Below are 20,000 nucleotides of genomic sequence, written 5' to 3' on the forward strand. Positions count from 1 at the left end.
ATGAAATGATGGCGAGGGGAGTACGGAACTTTTATTCTTCTTCTACGGTCAGTATTGGACGCATCAGGGAAGCATGCAATGCCACTTCCGCGAGGGTCGGAGTGTGGAACAGGTCATAGGACAGCGTATATGTTTGTCAGCTGTCCTTAATTACCCCCAGCAATTACTGCTGACCAACAGCTGCAGTTAATTTGGCCACAAATTATCCATCATGGTGTCGCCCCCACTGACCATGCGCAAGGGAGTACGGAGATTGTATCCATCGCACCCACTGACCGATGACCATGCGCAAGGGAGTTAATTTTCCATCCACTCGTGTCCTCAGGCAACGCCCCCGTACTACACCGTGGCCAATGCATTTCCCCCTGAGAGATTGTTCTTCTGTCGAGTTTCTTTGCTTCAAACCCACCTTTTTAAGACCAAGCAGATCTCGTTTTTATCTCAAAAATATTTGCTTGATTGCGAACGCACCTATTATCCCCACCACTTCAAGGAGTGGCTCTCAACCTTGCCCCCTTGATCTCATCATGAGCATCCCAACGCCCCCTTGACCTCATCATTATCCTTCCAACGCCCACCTTAGTGTTAAAAAATAAAACAGACTAAAGCTATATTGACATACATTACTCGCTTCTCGCTCACTTGCCTACTCGCCACTTGCTCATGGAACGTTCACTAAACATTCCCGCCAGTTTAACTGCCAATGCAAAAGAGAGAAGTAGGCTACTGTCAGTTACTCGAAATGCTGTATTCCAATTGGTTTCTCGCTTACGCGCCTCGCAGGAAGTTGAAATATTTTAAACTCCGAATCTGCCCACATCGCAACACTTTCCCATGAATTATATGTTTGTGTTTTTCCCATTGTCCTGCAATTCCAGCCGTTCTCTGAGTCTGGCAAGCTAACATAACTGTGTAATGTAACTGTGTAGCTGGTCCCTACCAATTCAATGACCGTTGCCTACACAACTCTCCTGAAACATGTGCCTCTGGACATGTGAGACACTCAGAGCACTAGTAGTTAGGGAAAGATATGGATATTTTGGGAAATCTGTGAACTAATTTCTTACCAATGGATTTTTTTTACCATGTGTTCTTAAAGGTGTCTGGACACACCTCACAATTTATCCACGGCCAAATCCAATGGGAATTTCTGTGACACCCCGTCAAAGTTGGGTTGCACAGAAGGCCTATGTAAAAATTGGAACACTGCAGATTGGGGGGAAAGGATGCATAATGGGTCATACCTTCTGAAGTAAACTTTCCATACATTACTGACCCAGTGAATTCAATTGAGGGGTAGTTTTGGACATTTGACCACATTTGAACCCTGTTTTTGAAATGTTCATTTTTTTAATCATATTTCCAAGTTGTGTCCGTTATAACCACTTGCTCTTCATTTCTCATTTACAGTATGACAATATACTGTATATAGTCTGGGTTTGATTATTCTATTGGTATTAAGCTGAAATAATAACCGAAAGTTTACAATTTTTAACCCTTTAATGCCCTAGACAATTTTTTATGATTTTCCGGGCTCCAGTCTAGGGCATTAAAGGGTTAAAAATGGAAACGTTGGGGTATAATTTCAGCTTAATACCATTAAAATAATCAAATCCATACCTTATTCTGTGTATTGTCATCCTTTAAATGAGAAATAAAGAGCTAGAGGTGAAAACGGATGCAATAAAGCGTGAAAATATGACTGAATTTCTACACTTTTAAAGCCATTTATTTGGCCTTTTTTGACCAAAAGCGCAGTTTAAATGTGGTCAAATGTCCAAAACCACTCAATTGTATTCACTGGGTCAGTGTTGTATGGAAAAAACTTGTTAATTTGTCTCTGTATGTAATTTACTTCAGAAGTTATGGCCCCTTCTGCAACCTTTTTTCTGGGTTCCAGTCTAGGGCATTAAAGGGTTAAAAATGGTAAACTTTGGATTATTATTTCAGCTTAATACTAATAGAATAATCAAACCCAGACTATATACAGTATATTGTCATACTGTAAATGAGAAATGAAGAGCAAGTGGTTATAACGGACACAACTTGGAAATATGATTAAAAAACTGAACATTTCAACACATTTAAAGCCATTTTTTGCCGTTTTTGACCAAAAACAGGGTTCAAATGTGGTCAAATGTCCAAAAATACCCCTCAATTGAATTCACTGGGTCAGTAATGTATGGAAGAATGTGTTCATTTGTCTCTGTATGTAGTTTACTTCAGAAGTTATGACCCATTATGCATCCTTTCCCCCCAATCTGCAGTGTTCCAATTTTTACATAGGCCTTCTGTGCACCCCAACTTTGACGGGGTGTCACGGAAATTCCCATTGGATTTGGCCGTGGATAAATTGTGAGGTGTGTCGAGACACCTGTAAGAACACATGGTAAAAAAATCTATTGGTAAGAAATTAGTTCACAGATTTCCCAAAATATCCATATCTTTCCCTAACTATAGGGACATTTTTGTTGTCAAATGAAAATTCTGTTTTTCTTAGTGAGGTTTGATCCTGAGATAGCCTTCTGCTTGCATACTTAGCATTGTGGTCGGTCGTAATGGACTTCAAACCACATGGTGCTGAAACCTGATGCCTGCTGATGCCTCAAGAACACTCTTCAAGTCAAGTCTCAAGTCTTGAACGTGTGACACAAGTCTGACTGAAGTCACAAGTCCACATCTCTGCCATTATAACTTCTTTACCTTAGGGTGGGATTACTCCTAGGGAGTAATCAATAATTGAGGTGCTGACAGTTGACACTATTGTTGAATTTTCAGAAAAAAGATTTAGGGCAGTGGTCTCCAATTATTTTTCTCCAAGGGCCACATTATGTAGTACAGATGAAGCTTAGGGCCACAGATAGCACACATACAGTATATGTTTTCATTTGCTCCACCCTCATGGCGGGCCACATGTTTGCCATGTCTGGGCCGGACTTGACCTGTGGGCCACCATTTGGAGAATACTGATCTAGGGGGTTCTGCTAAAATCGGCCTCAAGATTTTTCAGGTCTGTTTTTCCAGGCGTCATAGGTCTCAAGACGTTAAACTGGATTTTCCTCCCGCACTTGCACATACCTCGAGTATCTGACCTTGAACAGATCTGTGGAGAGGTCGGACATCTCATCATTCACATTAAACCCATGGCTGCGGACAGGTGAAATGGCACGAATAGACCAGACGCGACTCTGGCGACGGAAGTAATTGACTTTGTATGGGGTCGCTGGCGACAGAAGGAAAAAGCCATTTGGACGACTAGAGGCTATTTGAGTGACTGAAGAGACTGTTTGTAGTTGGACTTTAGCGAATATTATGAACATGAACTATGATGCGGTTCAGTGACTTTGTATGCTTTTACCGGGCATACTCTGTCGCTTCTGTCGCTTGTATCGCTCTTGCTGCACCGTCCAGCAGTTCTCTGTTGCTTAGTCGTGTTGCCGCCGTTGTGTTTACCTGGAAACTCCTGACCTCTCACCTCAGTACTATGAAGGTGAACTGAAGACGAAGCCTAAATTAAAGGTCTCGGGCACCGAGTAACTGAGTAATAATTTATTCTGTGAATGTCAAAAGTCTTAGCAAATCATTCCAATGAATTCTGAAACCACACACAAACACCCATCCAAGTGTGCGTGTGCGTGTGCGTGCGCGTGCGCATGTGTGTGTGTGTGTTTGAGTGTTGGAGGGGGTGGGCAAACTACTAGGTTTAGCATTAAGGTTGAAGTGTGGAGTCAACCATCCTAAAGCTCCTCCTAACCTGTGTGTGTGTGTGTGTGTGTGTGTGTGTGTGTGTGTGTGTGTGTGTGTGTGTGTGTGTGTGTGTGTGTGTGTGTGTGTGTGTGTGTGTGTGTGTGTGTGTGTGTGTGTGTGTGTGTGTGTGTGTGTTTCAGGACTGATTGCCTTCTCTCTGGCTCTGATGAAGAGGAATGAGAAGATGAAGATTCGGCCTGCGATCCTTGTGTTTGTGGGATGGGGGTGAGTAATGTACACACACACACACACGATCATTTGTGATATTACACAAGTTCTGCTTGCTTTAGGTTGACAGGTTCACTCCTGACACTTCGATCTTAATGCTACACCAAGTGGTTTGCTTTTTCCCCAACAAATAGATGCACGCGCGCACACACACACACACACACACACACACACACACACACACACACACACACACACACACACACACACACACACACACACACACACACACACACACACACACACACACACACACACACAGCGTTAGGGGGTTCTGTTTGTTTAAGAATGGCTGACTCCTGACATTTCACCCTTAATGCTATCTCAATGCTACCAAAATTGCTTCAGTCGTGGTTTGTGAACTTGTTGCAACTTCTTTGCTAAAGCGATGCACTATTATTTCCCAACCTTAGCCGATTTAAGCCTACGGCAACTGTAAAAAATGCCTGCTGAATGCCTAAGCCCTTGTTGGGAAAAGGTGCCCTTAGCCTATACAAATATAAATATCTCAGCCTTTGAAGCACATAAAAACATTAGATACGTTGCATTTAAAAACTGTTAAATATGTGGGCACGAGGCTTCATGCCCACATATTCAATAAAAAAATGTCCCCCCTTATGTCCCTCAGGCACCTAGGTCAATGCAGCGTATACACAGCATCGGGCTTAAATGGGTTAAAACAGGCTGTATAAAAACTCTCTTTTCATCTCTCTCTCTCTCTCTCTCTCTCTCTCTCTCTCAGCGTTCCTTTCCTGACTGTTGGAGGGCTTCTGATGGTTGGAGAGCGCATGGATGACACAATAGACCCTGCCTTCTATTATGGCAGTAGCCAGGTGAATAACTTTGGCAAGAATATGCTATATGTTCTTTCAAAGTACAGTACATACTGTATATATATGCTATATGTTTTAGCGAAACGAGACATGTTAAAGGACTGTGAAAACAATCTTATCCTAAAAATCCAATGAGGTCCCACCTTTAAAGGTTTTGAACTTTTTCAAATGTATTGATGTGGCCAAACGTATTTAATGTATTTGTTCAATTATTCATGTCATTGTTGATTTTTCATGTGAAGTGAATTTTTATTACCTGTACTGGCCATGGCATAGCCACAGATGCATAATTGGCCATGAATGTAAACAAACGTAAACGTATCCTAAAAATCCTAACTAACCGACTGATTCATCCCTTCCCTTCCCAGATTGCCAGCACGGCGGCGGTGTCTCTGTGCAGCATAGCCCTGGGCGGCCTCTCCCTGCTGGGCCTGGGCCGGGGGACCCAGGAGGAGGAGCAGCGCTACCAGGCCCTGGACCAGAGCTCCATGTCGGGCACCACTGCTGACGTCAGGCCCTATTCCGACCTGGAGGACCGGAGGAGCTCTGCAGAACCAGCCGCACCTACGCTGGGCAGTGTCAATGGAGGTATAGGAGTGTGCGTGTGTGTGTGTGTGTGTGTGCGTGTGTGTGTGTGTGTGTGTGTGTGTGTGTGTGTGTGTGTGTGTGTGTGTGTGTGTGTGTGTGTGTAAGTGTGTGTGTGCACGCGCGCCTGTGTAGGACTCCTGTATCAGCATCAGTACCAGGGCTCTAAATTAACACCAGCCAACCGGCCAAATGCACGTAAACTTTCAGTGTGGCTGGTGGAAAAGACTTAAGACTTACTAGCCAGTTTGACCCATTAGTGAGTATGTGCTTGACTAGTGCAATCAGTATCTACTAGCCATCTTGGCTGGTGATGGAAAATGTTAATGTAGAGCCATGATCAGTACATCTGATCAACTGTGTGTGTGTGTGTGTGTGTGTGTGTGTGTGTGTGTGTGTGTGTGTGTGTGTGTGTGTGTGTGTGTGTGTGTGTGTGTGTGTGTGTGTGTGTGTGTGTGTGTGTGTGTGTGTGTGTGTGTGTGTGTGTGTGTGTGTGTGTGTGTGTGTATGACTCCTGTATCAGCAGTATGCCTGTATTGGACCTGATTAACCATGTGTGTGTGTGTACTGACTATTACATCTACTAGCATTATTCATGCTGTATTCTTGCAAAATGTAAACATACACACCACACCGTTATGCACCTATGTTGTATACATAATCTTGTGTGTATCTGTGGCCGTTCTCTATGGATGGCTTGCTTGCTGTATGTTAATGTGTTCTCTCTCTCTCTCTCTCTCTCTCTCTCTCTCTCTCTCTCTCTCTCTCTCTGAGTAGAAGAGCCACCTATTGAGCGTGCCCAGTCCCAGCCCATGCCTGATATGATTGTGGGCCATCTGACTGATACAACCCCGTCAAACCACCCAGGTACGTACACACACACACACACACACACACACACACACACACACACACACACACACACACACACACACACACACACACACACACACACACACACACACACACACACACACACACTTCCTGTGTGTGTGCCTTAGCTGCTGAGGACTTTCGGTAACTGGGTGTATATTTAGCACTCGTGGTATCACAGAATGAAGTGTGTGTGTGTGTGTGTGTGTGTGTGTGTGTGTGTGTGTGTGTGTGTGTGTGTGTGTGTGTGTGTGTGTGTGTTTTGAGGGGTGGGTGCATGCCTCTGATGTGTCTGTCTTTGCTCAGTGTTGCACAGCAAATAAAGAGTACAGTTGACTTTGACTTGGAATGGAAAAAGTGTATGATTTACAATACAAGTGTACACATACTTAGGCTATTGGCTAATAGGCTAATAGGCTAATGGCACATACTTAGGCTACGTACTTCAGGCTATTGTCAAATGTTTCTAAATGTCTGACAGAAGATTTCATTTCATTTCAGTATACACAGTACACTTTGCCTTTATCCTCTCTTGTATTTAGTTTCTACTCCAGGCCAGGCGGTGGCAGCACTGCGGGAGGCCCCCAGTGCACAGCGGGCCCAAGAGGAGAGGCAGGTGGCCCGCCATGCCCTGCTGTGTCTGCTGCTCATCGTTGGGCTGCTGGCTGTAAGTGTCCAACACCCTGTGTGCATTAGCCTTCATCTATCAAGAGGTGACAGGAAAGTTATTGGAAAGAACCAGGGGTGAATTTCTCAAAACCAAAGTTGCTATCTACATTAGCTACTTTGCTGTTTTCGATGCATTTTCCCATTGGCAACTACCGAAGTTGCTAACAGGCTAACAACTTCTCTTTTGAGACACTTCAGAATTGTCATAAAGTTTTTCCTTTCTATTCTATTTCATTCCACTCCGTCCTGTTCTGTTCTATTTTATTAACGTCCATGAACAAGAACCACATTGCATTATGCATTACTGTATTACACTATTATTGCAACATTTCTATTATTTTTGACACTTTGTCTTGCTCTCATCACAACTTCAGACTGCTTGCTTGTAATGTCCCTGTGTCTTCCTGAACCTGCCCTGCTGTATGTTGTGACTAAATACAGTAAACCACCCTGACATAGTAAATACCGTAGATATTAGCCTGATTATCATCGACTTTCAAATCTCTTCGAGACTTGGTCTGACCAAGAGCATAACAATTAACATTTCCCAAACAGCATGGTTGACCCGTCTCCCTTGATTTGCTAATGGTTGTTGGCTTCCCGCCAAAGTGGGAGGAGTTCCCGATTTTTCGGGAACTCAGAAAGTACTTGCATTGCTCTTGACCTGACTAGTAGCAACGCTGAAGGTGTTGCGTCACTAGGAGGGCACGGCCTGGCTAGTAGATATGAAAGTGGAGTCCTTGAGTCTTGCTTGTCCCTGTGTCTTCCAGAACCTGTCCAGCTGTATGTGGTGGCTCTTCAGCAAAGACCCCGGACGCCTCTACCTGGAGCTCCAGTTCTTCTGTGCGGTGGCCAACTACGGGCAGGTAGGTGGACTCCTCCTCCATATTGTGACCAATTCACATAGAATGCATTCCAACATGTGACCTTGCGTGCTCCACTTGTGCTTGTGGCCTCGCCCCGCCTTCTTGCTCCACCTCCGTGGAGAAAACATTTAAGTTAAAACAATTTTTGGGGGACTATTCTTCCTTCACCATCCAGTTTGCAAATGAGAAAATGACTTAACAATGATCTTTTGCGAGATATTGAAATATAATGCTGTTGTCAGTGATGTCATCATGACATATTACTTTCTAGTACGAGGCCATAAGCACAAGTGTAGGACGCAAGGTCGCATTTTGGAATGCGCCCATAGCCAACTGCAGGGGTCCCCAACCTTACTGTGACCTCAACATGGAAGTTCAGAAGATCACCTCTCCTGGCTGTCTCAATATGGCACCATATGCAGCTGCCTATGTACCTTGAGTCAGGTGTTCTACCATGCACAGAACTGACATAAAATACACATGGCAACGCGTTCCTGCATGATGAAATGTGCATGGGCATGCGTATCCTGCAGCAAGCATATGCTGAGGCCTTAAGCATTCTTCCTATAACAGTTTTCAACTTTTGGTTCAGGTAACACTGGTAATGTACTCAATTTTGGCAGTTTATTTTTTGGCAAAAACAAGTGGATGCTGTGTCAGATGCCTTGCACCAGCTGTACATAAGAGCATGCTAGTTCCTGTTCCTGCACCTACATGTATCCTGCTCATTCAGTTACATTGAAACCAGTTATGGTTGTTGTTACTTTAATAACTGTATCCGGTTTAGCACGCCAGTGTGCACATCCTTTTCTTATACATAAAAAAACAAGAGATGCATGTATTGTCTTGTCTTATTTTTGTCCTGTTTTGTCAACTCTTGTCTAATGTCTGTGAGAATCACTGACGCCAGGCCAAAGACAATTTTCTGTTTCATTTGTAACAGACAGTAAAGTTTTATCTAATCTAATCTCCTTCTGTTGCAGGGATTCATCTCCTTTGGTTTGTTTGGGCTGGATGAACACCTCATCATCTCTCCCTTCAAAAGAAGGTAATGTTAAAAACTTGCAGTGAGAATCAGTCAGACCCCTTATGTGGGTCTTTCTGATCAGGCATTCAAAAACTTGATTGTATGTACAGTATGTGTGTTAATCTGAGATGTGTTTTTTCTATGAGCTTTGCATGCGTGTCTGCCCACCTGTCTATGTCTATCTGAAATGCATGTACTGTATGTTTTCATATAACTTAAAGGTGCACCTTGTAATATTTTTGTAGTTTCCTTCCAGAATTCATGCTGCCCATTCACAAATGTTACCTTTTTCACGAATACCTACCACCACACCACCATCAAATTCTAAGTATTCATTATGACTTGAAAAATTGCACTTTTCATACATGTAAAGGGGGATCCGCCATTCTGATTGTACAGGAATAGACATTTTTCGCTGCAAAACGTCCTGTCAAAAGAGAAAGATACTTTAGGCTCATTCTTTTCCGGTATACATGTGTAGGGTCTTAACACTAGCCCTGTTAGAACGGCCCTCCCCACTGCTGGGGCGTGGTTTTGGCTTTTTTTTGCATTTACTCCACCCATACGCACCCACCATCAGCTAAAACGGGCGATTATACAATCGCCACAGACGTGGTTCCAGTGGAACTAAGCTAGATTTTGCCCTGTGTTAGGATTTAGCGGCATGTGCAAACATCTATCCCCACCCACGCGCGTTAAAAAAATCAACATGGATTTTCTGTCACCAGTTTTTACAGTAGACTAGACAGAAAATTGGTCAAGCAATTATCATGTTCTTTACAGTAACTCCAGTCTGGCCAAGGAGTTGTCAAGGAATTGTTTTTTGTGCTGACTGCATTTATCGTGTGGGCTTTTTTTTTTTTTTTAGAAATACAGTATGAACACGCACCATGCAAAAAAGTCACAAGGCACAGCATCTGGCTAGCATTAAATTAAATCCTTTTCATTGCACATCTTTTCATATGGGAGGTCTCCGTAGCGTAGGACAGGTTGCTTTTATTCTGTGTTCATTTTTTTCTAGCCGTGTATGGGTTTACATTTGCTTCCACATTCGCGAGCCTCTGCACGGCCGTCTTACTGATTTCATAGCGCATTAGAAGTGTGCACGCTGTGAAGGTAAACATCTCACAGAACGTAGTTTTAGGCAACGGGATGTCTGCTATTTATTTGCTTCATGGTTTGCGAATGCACGAAGGGAATTGGCTACAAATACCACGGCTAAAATCTACGCTCTACAGTCCAACCTCAATATCCAATTGCCTACAATTCACAAGACTATGGAGTAATGAGTAACTGGTTTTGATGAGGACTTGCCTGTGTTTTTTTTTTACCATGGCGTGCACCTGGACATGCAGACAAGAGGAGCATTACTTTCATTAGATTTCACGGGGCCTTAGATGAAGCACGCTGAGAAATTATGATAAACATCCCCAGAAAGTAGCCTACTTTTTCGACGACGGGACTAATGTTCATTTAATTGCTTCCTGGTTTGCGAATGCACTTCAGTCAGGCAGAGGGAAGGCTATACTACGGCTAAAATCTACAGTCCAACTTCAATATACAATTTGAATTCACAAGACAACTTGCCAAGTGAGTAATGAGTATAACTTATCGTTTACATTAGGACTCTTTCGCTACTGCTATTCACCATGCCGCGAAAGCACAGTGTTGTCACGGCTACTTGCAGCAGCTGATCATACCTGGCCCAGTTCTAGTCCCTGTTGTATCGAAATGCATGCCAGACAGCACCTAGTTGTGTCAGAACAGTTCCGCAGAACCTAATGGTTAAGCGCCTGTGATGTCGGGTGAACGCCCCTTAAGGAGACCTTCGTTTAGGAGACCTTCGGAGTCTTGAGGTTGAGAATAAATGGAGTTCCCTTAGAGCTGTAGATGGCGGTAATCCACTTCTTGTGAAAAAAAGAGTGGGAGGAGGAGGGGACAACACCCCCTTAGCCCCTTAAGACACGGCATTATAAATGAGCTGTTACCAGAATGGCAATGACCAAGTCGTAGTGTATTACTAAAGGCTCGGTGCACTGTCATAGTAGTGTAGTTCTATAGTACTTCACTTTTGATGTCTATTACAGCGTGCCACAGGAGGTACGACGTGCATTAAGGGGCTACGAGACCGAATTGGAACACACTCCTTTGCATTGGATTGACGAAGTTTGACATATGAAGAGCTCTTTTCCAAAACGCTATATCCACCATTATTGACTTTTTGCATTTTAATATTGGAATTGACTGTTAAGAAGTCATATCATCTATATGTGAAATATTGCCATTCAAATGTTTTGAGAACATACTTTTAAACCTCTATAAAAATGCAGTTTGCAATGCATTTCAATGGAATGCCCAATACAAAAATGTCAATTTCCCAACATTCTATAAAATGGATATATCTCATTTTGGAAAAGAGCTCTTCATATCTTTCTCTCCTATACGATTCTTTGGTCCTGTCCAAACATAGTTGCAATACCTTCTCTGGCCACAATCCTACACAGTGCACCTTTAACGTGTGCATGCTTGCGTGTATTTCTGTCATACATATGTGCAGACTGGCTTCTCTATCATGTACTGTGTGTGCGCCGTGCGTGCGTCTATCATACCTCCAGACTGGATTAATAAATGATACCCTAGTCTCTACTCTACTGTCATAGGTCCAGACTGGATTAAAAAAATGATACCCCACTCTTTACTCTACTGTCATATCTCCAGATTGAAATAATAAATGATACCCTACTCTCTACTCTACTCCCATACCTCCAGACTGGATTAATAAATGATACTGTACTCTTTACTCTACTGTCATAGGTCCAGACTGGATTAATAAATGATACTGTACTCTTTACTCTACTGTCATAGGTCCAGACTGGATTAATTAATGATACTGTACTCTTTACTCTACTGTCATAGGTCCAGACTGGATTAATTAATGATACTCTACTCTCTACTCTACTCCCATACCTCCAGACTGGATTAATGAATGATACTGTACTCTTTACTCTACTGTCATAGGTCCAGACTGGATTAATAAATGATACTGTACTCTTTACTCTCTACTCTCCTCCCATACCTCCAGACTGGATTAATAAATGATACCCTACTCTCTACTCTACTCCCATACCTCCAGACTGGATTAATAAATGATACTGTACTCTTTACTCTACTGTCATAGGTCCAGACTGGATTAATTAATGATACTCTACTCTCGTTCCTCCAGACTGGCCACTCTGTGGGGCTCTGAGCCTGCTGAGCAGCCTCCGGCTACAGCTGCTCGAGAGGAGATTCGTCTCACCTGCACACAGTTTGTACGCTACCACAAGGACCAGTGCGTACAGGACATCGTGAGACAGAGGAGGTCAGTTGTGTGTGTGTGTGTGTGTGTGTGTGTGTGTGTGTGTGTGTGTGTGTGTGTGTGTGTGTGTGTGTGTGTGTGTGTGTGTGTGTGTGTGTGTGTGTGTGTGTGTGTGTACCTAAATGTATTTGTATTAAAATATTGCCTGTGTGTTATATTATTATGTGTGTGGCACAACTTCAAATTCGTCAAGATGGTCACCTAAACCCTGAGCACTCTACCTTCTGTGTTCTGCACAAGTTCTTCAATGTCACTTATGCATGAAAAAAACATACAAAATACACACCCACTCACACACATTGTCGTCCAACCTTCGACACACACACAGCCAACACTGAAATGTGTTGCATCTTCTTTTCTTGATGCTGTGTCCTCGTGTGAACACACACACACACACACACACACACACACACACACACACACTGCACATTCCTTTGGTCTCGTAGTCTGCACTAGCAGTGATACACACCTGCACTTTTCCTCTGCTGGCACGGTGTCTGTTCTTAGTTCTCATGTCTGTTTCTGTGACACATGACCTGACTATCATTTCCTTCACCCTTTTCTTTTTATATCTCTCCGTCCTCTTCTCTCACTCTCTCTCACTTTTCCCCTCGTTTCTTCTCCTCACCATTTTTTTAGTGGGTCGGGTGAATCAATGCCCGGACCGGTGGGTGAATCCTTCCTTTGATGCGCAGGTGCAAAGGGTGCCACGATTACGATTGGTCGGGCCGGCCAGAGGCGGGCCCATTCGCAGGCAGCGAGTTGGTTGATTGGCTGCTGCGCGCTGGAGTGGCAGGCGACCGGGGACGAGCCGCACTGTACGGCACGCGGCTGCTGCAGGGGGGTGTCCTGCGGAACGTCAGCTGTCGGCTGGGTTTCCACGACAACTCGCTCTGTCACGTCTTCACCGCCCACCCGGAATGCTTCTGCCATGACAACCACGACAACGACACACTTAGAATGTTACCCTGTGTCATGTGAGCTTGATGTGGGGGGGCGATGAGTTTGGTGGTGTCAGAGCTGCACACACCACAAGACTTTTGAGGCCAAGATTCAAGCCGCGAGCTTGTACTTAGATTGAAACGTCTATTTTTTTTGCATGCAATATACTGTGTATGTTATGCAATTGTTGTTGAAGTCCCAAAAAAAACTGCAGGAACTACAGAATGACTACTGGACACCTACCATAGATATGAACACAAGATGCCGAGTTCATCCTTTTGGCGTGGCCCAACCCAGGGCGCCACCATCTTGGGCCAGTATCTCCTGATATTTCTCATATGTTACTGCCACCTACAGGATAATTGTGCGTATTGCCTTGTCACCGATTGATGGCAGCAATATACCGGCTGGAAATGGCAGTGATTTTACGTCAGCCATTTGTTCCATTACAAAAGAGTGGTCAACGCAGTATCTAGTGTTCATATGTATGGACACTTACGCACAAATGCACCTGTTGCTGTATTTCTACAACTGCCCCTTGTTGTCCTATACACTTTCTCACTAGTAAGAGGAGTGATCGGTGATGTCGCACTACTGCAATGGTTCTATGCACTGCAGTGTCCCTTGTGTGTGTGTGTGTGTGTGTGTGTTTTTGTGTGTGTGTGTGAGAGAGAGAGAGAGAGAGAGAGAGAGAGAGAGAGAGTTGTGCGTGTTGTGCCAGTGATTTGTATCAGGATGGGTTTTGGTGCCTTTTGCCCATGATGTGGAACATGTGACTGAACCAGTGTGTTATTTTTCTGTGTGCGACAAATTCATATGTGCTGTACATTATAGGAGTGTGTGTTTGCCCAAAGCAGTTTTTTTCTCCGATTTATACTGTATGTGTGTGTTCATGTGTACATCTGAGTAGTCTGCGTGTATAGGTGTGTGTGTGTACTGGAAAACTGTGGGTAGAGTGAGTGTAATTTTTGGAGGAATGCTTTACCGACATCCTCTGTGATTGCTGGATTCCTCTCTTCAGTTCCTCATCATTAACTCTAAATATCACCAATTACACAACGGCTGTAGAGCTGACAGGAAACCTGAAGACCTGGTTTCACCAATGTGCCAATAACCATGGCAGGTTAGACATCGTTATCATGGGATATTCTGTGAAGAGTCCCGCTGGAGAGCTGAATTTCAAACCCAACTTTAATATATATCTACACACAAGTTGAATCAGTGGTTCTCAACCTTTTTTTGAATAACCCCACCCCTGGACCTCATCGTGAGCCTTAGTATTAATAAACCAAATGGACTAATGCCCCCCAATGGCAACTAAGAATTGCCCCCACACAGCTATATCCTCAACGCACGCCCCTAGGGGGGCTGCAGAGGCAGAGCACTGTTGAGAAGAATTAAATTAATTACACAATTAATTTTAAAAATAAATAATGGTTGAAAAAAGGGTACAGGGCTCCCCCTTCTGTTGAATAAGTGCAAGACAGTCCATGCGTAGTCGTGAACGTCACTGAACCTCAGGGACTAATTAGTAACAACTCCTACGTGTAATGTGATATGTATTTGTTTCGCATGATGCCATAGATGTTTTGGGTCCTTCCTTGTGTTTTCCCATGCTCACGTTTTGCTGTATTTTTCCCCAACAGTGTTGATCTTGGGGCCAATGAAATGAACCATTGGGGTAGAATACCCAGGGAAGAGGTTGGATTGCAGATGGGCAGTCTGTGAGTGAATGATGATGATAATCACGCCATTTAAATTGCTGCTGATTTTGTTTTTGATTTTGTTTTTGTTTTTTTGGTAAATGCTGTATGATCCAGTGTGGGTGCAATATCACTGTGTGATTGGTGAGATACTGTATGCTGTATGGGGTATCATCACATGCATGTTTATAATCATCATTTGACATGAGTACTGTTTTTTTCCCTCTCCTGTTGTTCTTGAGGAGAATGTTCAAACGCCACTGTTACCAGTTATTGCACTGAGATGGATGACCACTTACCTGAAGCCTACGGCTTTGTTCATGAGTTTGCCGTTATAGCATGAGGTATCCTTAACTTTTGCACTGAAATCTTAACCTACAAATGTAACCGTAACTGTAAATTCTCTTCCATCCCCCTTTCCAAGAACCACTATTAAAATTGTAAAGCTGTCAAACTTTGTGGCAATTTGACATTTCTTTTCGCAAACATGGAATGTACATTTTGAACCAGTGAGTAAGGGCTGATGGGAATGAATTGCCAAAAAAAGGGGTGTTTATTTTTTTTGACATGCAATATTATGTGATTAACTTATACTTGACATTTAAACTAATCAATGCCATATACACTGTGTGCAGAATTATTAGGCAAACATGTTTTTTGACCATTTTGTCTTTTTTATGCATATTTTCCAACAGCAATCTATATGAACATGAAAACCTATTGGATTTAAGCATTCCAGGTCATGCATATTTGTATAATAAGATGGGGGTGTGGTCGAAGGTGCCCAACGCCTTATATCAGGTGTGCATAATTATTAGGCAACTTTGTTTTCTTCTGGGAAAATGGGCCACAAAATAGATCTAACAAACTCTGAAATGTCTATAAACAATTTTGAAGTGTTCTAGAGGCATGTGGCTGTCTTGAAATTTGCAAGATGTTGGTCATGTTCGCACAGAACTATCAGATGCACCGTTGCAAAGTCATCAGTCTCTTAAGAAATGTCACTGCCAAACATTGAGAGGAATTTAACCTGAAAGTACAAAAAAAACATTACCCTGCAGTCCTATCATATTCCAGAACAGAAACCAACACAGAGTGTCCAGAAAAACAGGGCATTGAGCGCTCAGAGACATGGCCAAGGTAAGAAGGGGTGACACCACACAACCATTCAACAAGTTAATTAAGTCAAAACGGGGGCAAAAGTACCTGGGGACAAAGTTTTCAAAGGTTTTATGGACTTGGGAAAGTGACTCTTGACAGACAGGGTGGACGAACCCATGGCTGGCTCTTTTAGAGGGAGAAAATTGCATCTTTTACGAAGACAATGGTATTTATGCAGTAATCTGCTGGTATTTGAGTGGAACTCAGCAACTGATCTGAGTGTGCACATTACTGATCTAGCCATAGGCTGAACAACCTGGTCCATTAACAGTCACTTTCACTAGTTCATAAAACCATTGAAAAAACTGTCTAAAGACATTTCTTGACCCAGTCTTGACTTAAGTTACTTGTTGAGTGGTCTTCAGGTTTCAGCCTGTTTTACCTTGGCCATGTCTCTGAGTGCTGAATACAAGGTTCTTGTGGACAGTCAATGTAGATTTCAGTTCTGGAATATACCAGCACTGCAGGGTAATAGTTTTGTGGTAGTTTCATCTTCAATTCTTCTCAATCTGGCAGTTACTTTGTGAGCACATGTCATGTGACACTGATGGCTTGTAATGGTGCATTAGATGGATGTGACCAATATTTCAAGACAGCCACACCCCTCTAGAAGACTTCAAAATTGTTTATAGTCTTTACAGAGTTTGTTAGATCTCTTTTGTGGCTCATTTTCCCAGAGGAAAACAAAGTTGCCTAATAATTATGCACACTAATTTTGCCCTGATATAGGGTATTGGGCTCCTTCGATCACACTGTCTCTTATTATACCAATATGCATGACCTGAAATGCTTAAATCCAATAGGTGTTCATGTCCATAAAGGGTGGTGGTGGACAATATGCATAAAATGGACGATATTGTCAAAAAACTTGTTTGCCTAATAATTCTGCACACAGTGTAGTAGCCTACTATTTAGACCTACGCACTATGTTATATGCAGTCAGGGGTAGGCTATTCAATAAAACAAGGGCCAGTTTTTCAAATTCCTCCCAGTACAGGGGCCGAACTACATACAGCCTATGTATTATGGCTGCTGACTGTCAATGGAAAAAAAGGGAGACTTAATTGAAGTGGGGGTCTGGGGGTTCAATTTTGCATTGTAATTTCCTGCATTTTAACGTCCCGTGTCCCATTTCACCTCGATACGGAACCCATACTTTTATCTCTAATATGAAAAACGATTCTGTATTTCAAGGGGCTTGTGGGGAACCATGCAGTGCTGTCCAAGGGCCGCATCTGGCCCCGGGGCCGCCATTTGAATAGCCCTGCATGTTTGGTGGGTTGGACTGGTCAGGGAGTGGGAATGTGGGGCTCTATTTGTCCTAATTCTGGCAGGAAAACTAGGCCGTCGGACCTGACTGCTCGGTTCATCAGAGTCCAGCCCTGCATGAAGTTAGTTAGAGTCAGCAGCAATCATAAACTGCTTTTTTTCTGATGCAGATTTCAGCCGACGTCATCACATCACTTTTTGTTTAACCAATGGCATTGTACAGAATAGTCTGACTTCCGGTATGTGGTTCCTTTCCCAGCCACCTCCGAAGTGTAGACTGGCGTGTGTACAAGCCAGCAGGCTTGGATTTGTACCCTAACAACAGAAACATCATCATTCAAAGGTGAACTGTATGGGCACATTAATTATTATAGTATTACCTTTCAGCTGGAGATCGTTTGGGTAGCAGAATTGTTCAGAGGACTAGTTATTCTAGCCACAAGTGAATAGGGCTAACCGGCTAACCTCGTCCCTCCATGAATGAGTAGCACGGCCGTGTGCTAGGTGCAGCTAGGTCCTCCATGTGTATGTGTAATCAGCTGGGTGGAATGGACAAAGCTAGAACTACAGGGACTCCCTCGAAATGTTGTAGCCTACTAGTGTCTTCGTATGACCCAAGCACTAGGCCGAGAGTGTCCATGTCATGTAATAAAGAAGCCACCGGTGTGAGGAACTGTGGTAGGTGTTATTCATAGTCGTAATCGTGGCGGCCAGTTCATCTTACGCTCCTGACAGATGCTAGGTCTATTTTTGGTGCGGTGATGGACCTCACTGCTGTGGGGTAGTACCAGTACAGTGCAGCGAAATGACAACCGGGCAGAATTACTGACGTTAGCCACGCGGTTACAGGCAACGTGTTCGCCTTATTCCCCCTCATTGAAATGTGACGTTAATTAGCCCAACTCTTGGCTAAGTAGTAGATGTTCTAAGCTAGCAGGTTGTTTTACAACTCACAGTCATGGCTCCTAAAAAGGTGTGTCCGTGTCTTGAGGAACTCCACTGCTTTCACTGGTGTCTGTGAATGACAGGTCGGATTGTTATTGTTCTAACTTAAGTTTGCTTTTGCAGATGCCCCCAAAGAAGGGAGAGGCACCAAAACAACCGACCCTGATCGGACGCTTTGGGACTTCCCTGAAAATTGGCATCGTTGGACTGCCAAACGTGGGGTGAGTGAGTGGACCGTGACATGCAAACATTGAACATTCAGCCAAAGAGTCAGCCGCCAAGATTTCACACCATGCATGTTTGTATTGATAGGATAGCCACAAAAAGCCATTACATGTCAGCAGACTACCTTGATGTCGGTCCTACTCTATGCTGTCATTGATGAGCTTTCATTTATGAAATTTCATTTATGAAAGGGGCTTGCACACCACTTCATGCTGCATGTTTGGCAGCGGTGTGGTGACTTAGTCAATGTTACATAAATACTCTGCTTCTGAAGTATACCATTACAGCCTGTGCTCACTTACCCCGCAGGTGCATGTGTGTACCATGCCTTACTGAGTAAAGGGTAGGGATGGCTTGGAAGCTGAAAATTGACATAATAATATCAACATTTTTTTTCACATTCACTGATACAACTAGGGTAGCAGGTTGACGAATTAACTCTCACTTTTGATTGGCTGGACTGCAGAATCATGTGACGACACGTGTCTGTGCTTTCAAGGAGCTGGACATGACTGCCCCTAGCAATGTGATGTCATCTGAATCCACCTTTTTATGCCATTATTGTGATAGGACCGTTTCAGAGGGACAGGAAATGAGTGGGGAGAGAGAGACTGGGAAGGATTGGCAAATGACCCGGGCCGGAATCGAACCCGCGTTGCCAGCTTAGTAACCCAGTGCCCTACCGTTAGGCCACGGCAGGGCCCACATCTATTATAATGCAATGTTCCGAGTAGTGAGCTTTCGTTTCTTCACTGCAGAAAGTCCACATTCTTCAACGTTCTGACCAAAAGCCAGGCGGCCGCAGAGAACTTCCCTTTCTGCACCATCGACCCCAACGAGAGCAGAGTGCCCATTCCCGATGACCGCTACGACTATCTCTGCCAGTTCCACAAGCCGGCCAGGTGAGATGGTGTGACACATGCGCACACAGTTGTACACATCAAGGCACGGATGGATTCTGTACACACACACACACACACACACACACACACACACACACACACACACACACACACACACACACACACACACACACACACACACACACACACACACACTTGTATTGTGTGTGACCTTTCCGTTATGTGTATAACTGAATGCCCACAATCCTCAGTTAGTGTGGTTATTTCCTATGTAACTAATGCAGCTAATGGTTAGGGAGTTGGATTGAAGGGTTCCAGGTTCGAATCCCACCCTTAGGCCGGCCGCACATTGGCTCCGACAGCACTTTCGCCTCCGACATAATTTCGACCCCCAAATCCAATTTCACACAAACATAGCAATGATAGTCAATGGGCGGCGCCGACAAAGTAGAATTGTCTCTAATCAATGGAAAACAATGGAATCAAACTTTTGCGGAGCAGTGCTCAGCACTTTGTCGGAGCCGGTATGCGGAAACCCTTACACCTCCATACATAGGTTTTCCGTTTACAAACATTGGCGATGTGAGGAGGGGCAAGATGCTAACCAGCTAACCATGTGAGCGCAATTTTTAAGTGACGCAGTTTCCAACAATCAGAGGTTGAACAGTGCGCAGCCAGAGATTGTTTGCAAATGGTAAACGCGTGT

At 43.8% G+C, this 20,000-nt stretch overlaps 2 protein-coding genes across 4 annotated transcripts in view; both read left to right on the forward strand.

Annotated features, from left to right (window-relative positions):
• Nucleotides 1-15,274, forward strand: part of gpr155b (G protein-coupled receptor 155b) — a 25,767-nt gene extending 10,493 nt beyond the window's left edge. For both annotated transcript variants that reach the window (XM_063212059.1, XM_063212060.1), the window contains exons 9-17: nucleotides 3,888-3,972; nucleotides 4,718-4,808; nucleotides 5,177-5,396; nucleotides 6,171-6,260; nucleotides 6,809-6,933; nucleotides 7,706-7,801; nucleotides 8,785-8,849; nucleotides 12,052-12,189; nucleotides 12,826-15,274. In XM_063212059.1, the coding sequence (XP_063068129.1) occupies nucleotides 3,888-3,972; nucleotides 4,718-4,808; nucleotides 5,177-5,396; nucleotides 6,171-6,260; nucleotides 6,809-6,933; nucleotides 7,706-7,801; nucleotides 8,785-8,849; nucleotides 12,052-12,189; nucleotides 12,826-12,874 (959 nt within the window). In that variant the 3' untranslated portion in view covers nucleotides 12,875-15,274. The remainder of the gene's footprint in view (nucleotides 1-3,887; nucleotides 3,973-4,717; nucleotides 4,809-5,176; nucleotides 5,397-6,170; nucleotides 6,261-6,808; nucleotides 6,934-7,705; nucleotides 7,802-8,784; nucleotides 8,850-12,051; nucleotides 12,190-12,825) is intronic.
• A 2,230-nt stretch (nucleotides 15,275-17,504) lies between these two features.
• The window catches only part of ola1 (Obg-like ATPase 1), an 8,828-nt gene continuing 6,332 nt past the window's right edge, over nucleotides 17,505-20,000 (forward strand). Inside the window, exons 1-3 of one of the 2 annotated variants that reach the window (XM_063212641.1) lie at nucleotides 17,505-17,604; nucleotides 18,330-18,427; nucleotides 19,190-19,333. In XM_063212641.1, coding sequence (XP_063068711.1) covers nucleotides 18,330-18,427; nucleotides 19,190-19,333 — 242 coding nt within the window. In that variant the 5' untranslated portion in view covers nucleotides 17,505-17,604. Of the gene's footprint in view, nucleotides 17,605-18,052; nucleotides 18,235-18,329; nucleotides 18,428-19,189; nucleotides 19,334-20,000 lie in introns of those variants that run through there. The other variant, XM_063212640.1, reaches the window with a different exon arrangement.

Source organism: Engraulis encrasicolus, chromosome 12 (assembly GCF_034702125.1).
Source record: "Engraulis encrasicolus isolate BLACKSEA-1 chromosome 12, IST_EnEncr_1.0, whole genome shotgun sequence".
Taxonomy (NCBI): domain Eukaryota; kingdom Metazoa; phylum Chordata; class Actinopteri; order Clupeiformes; family Engraulidae; genus Engraulis; species Engraulis encrasicolus.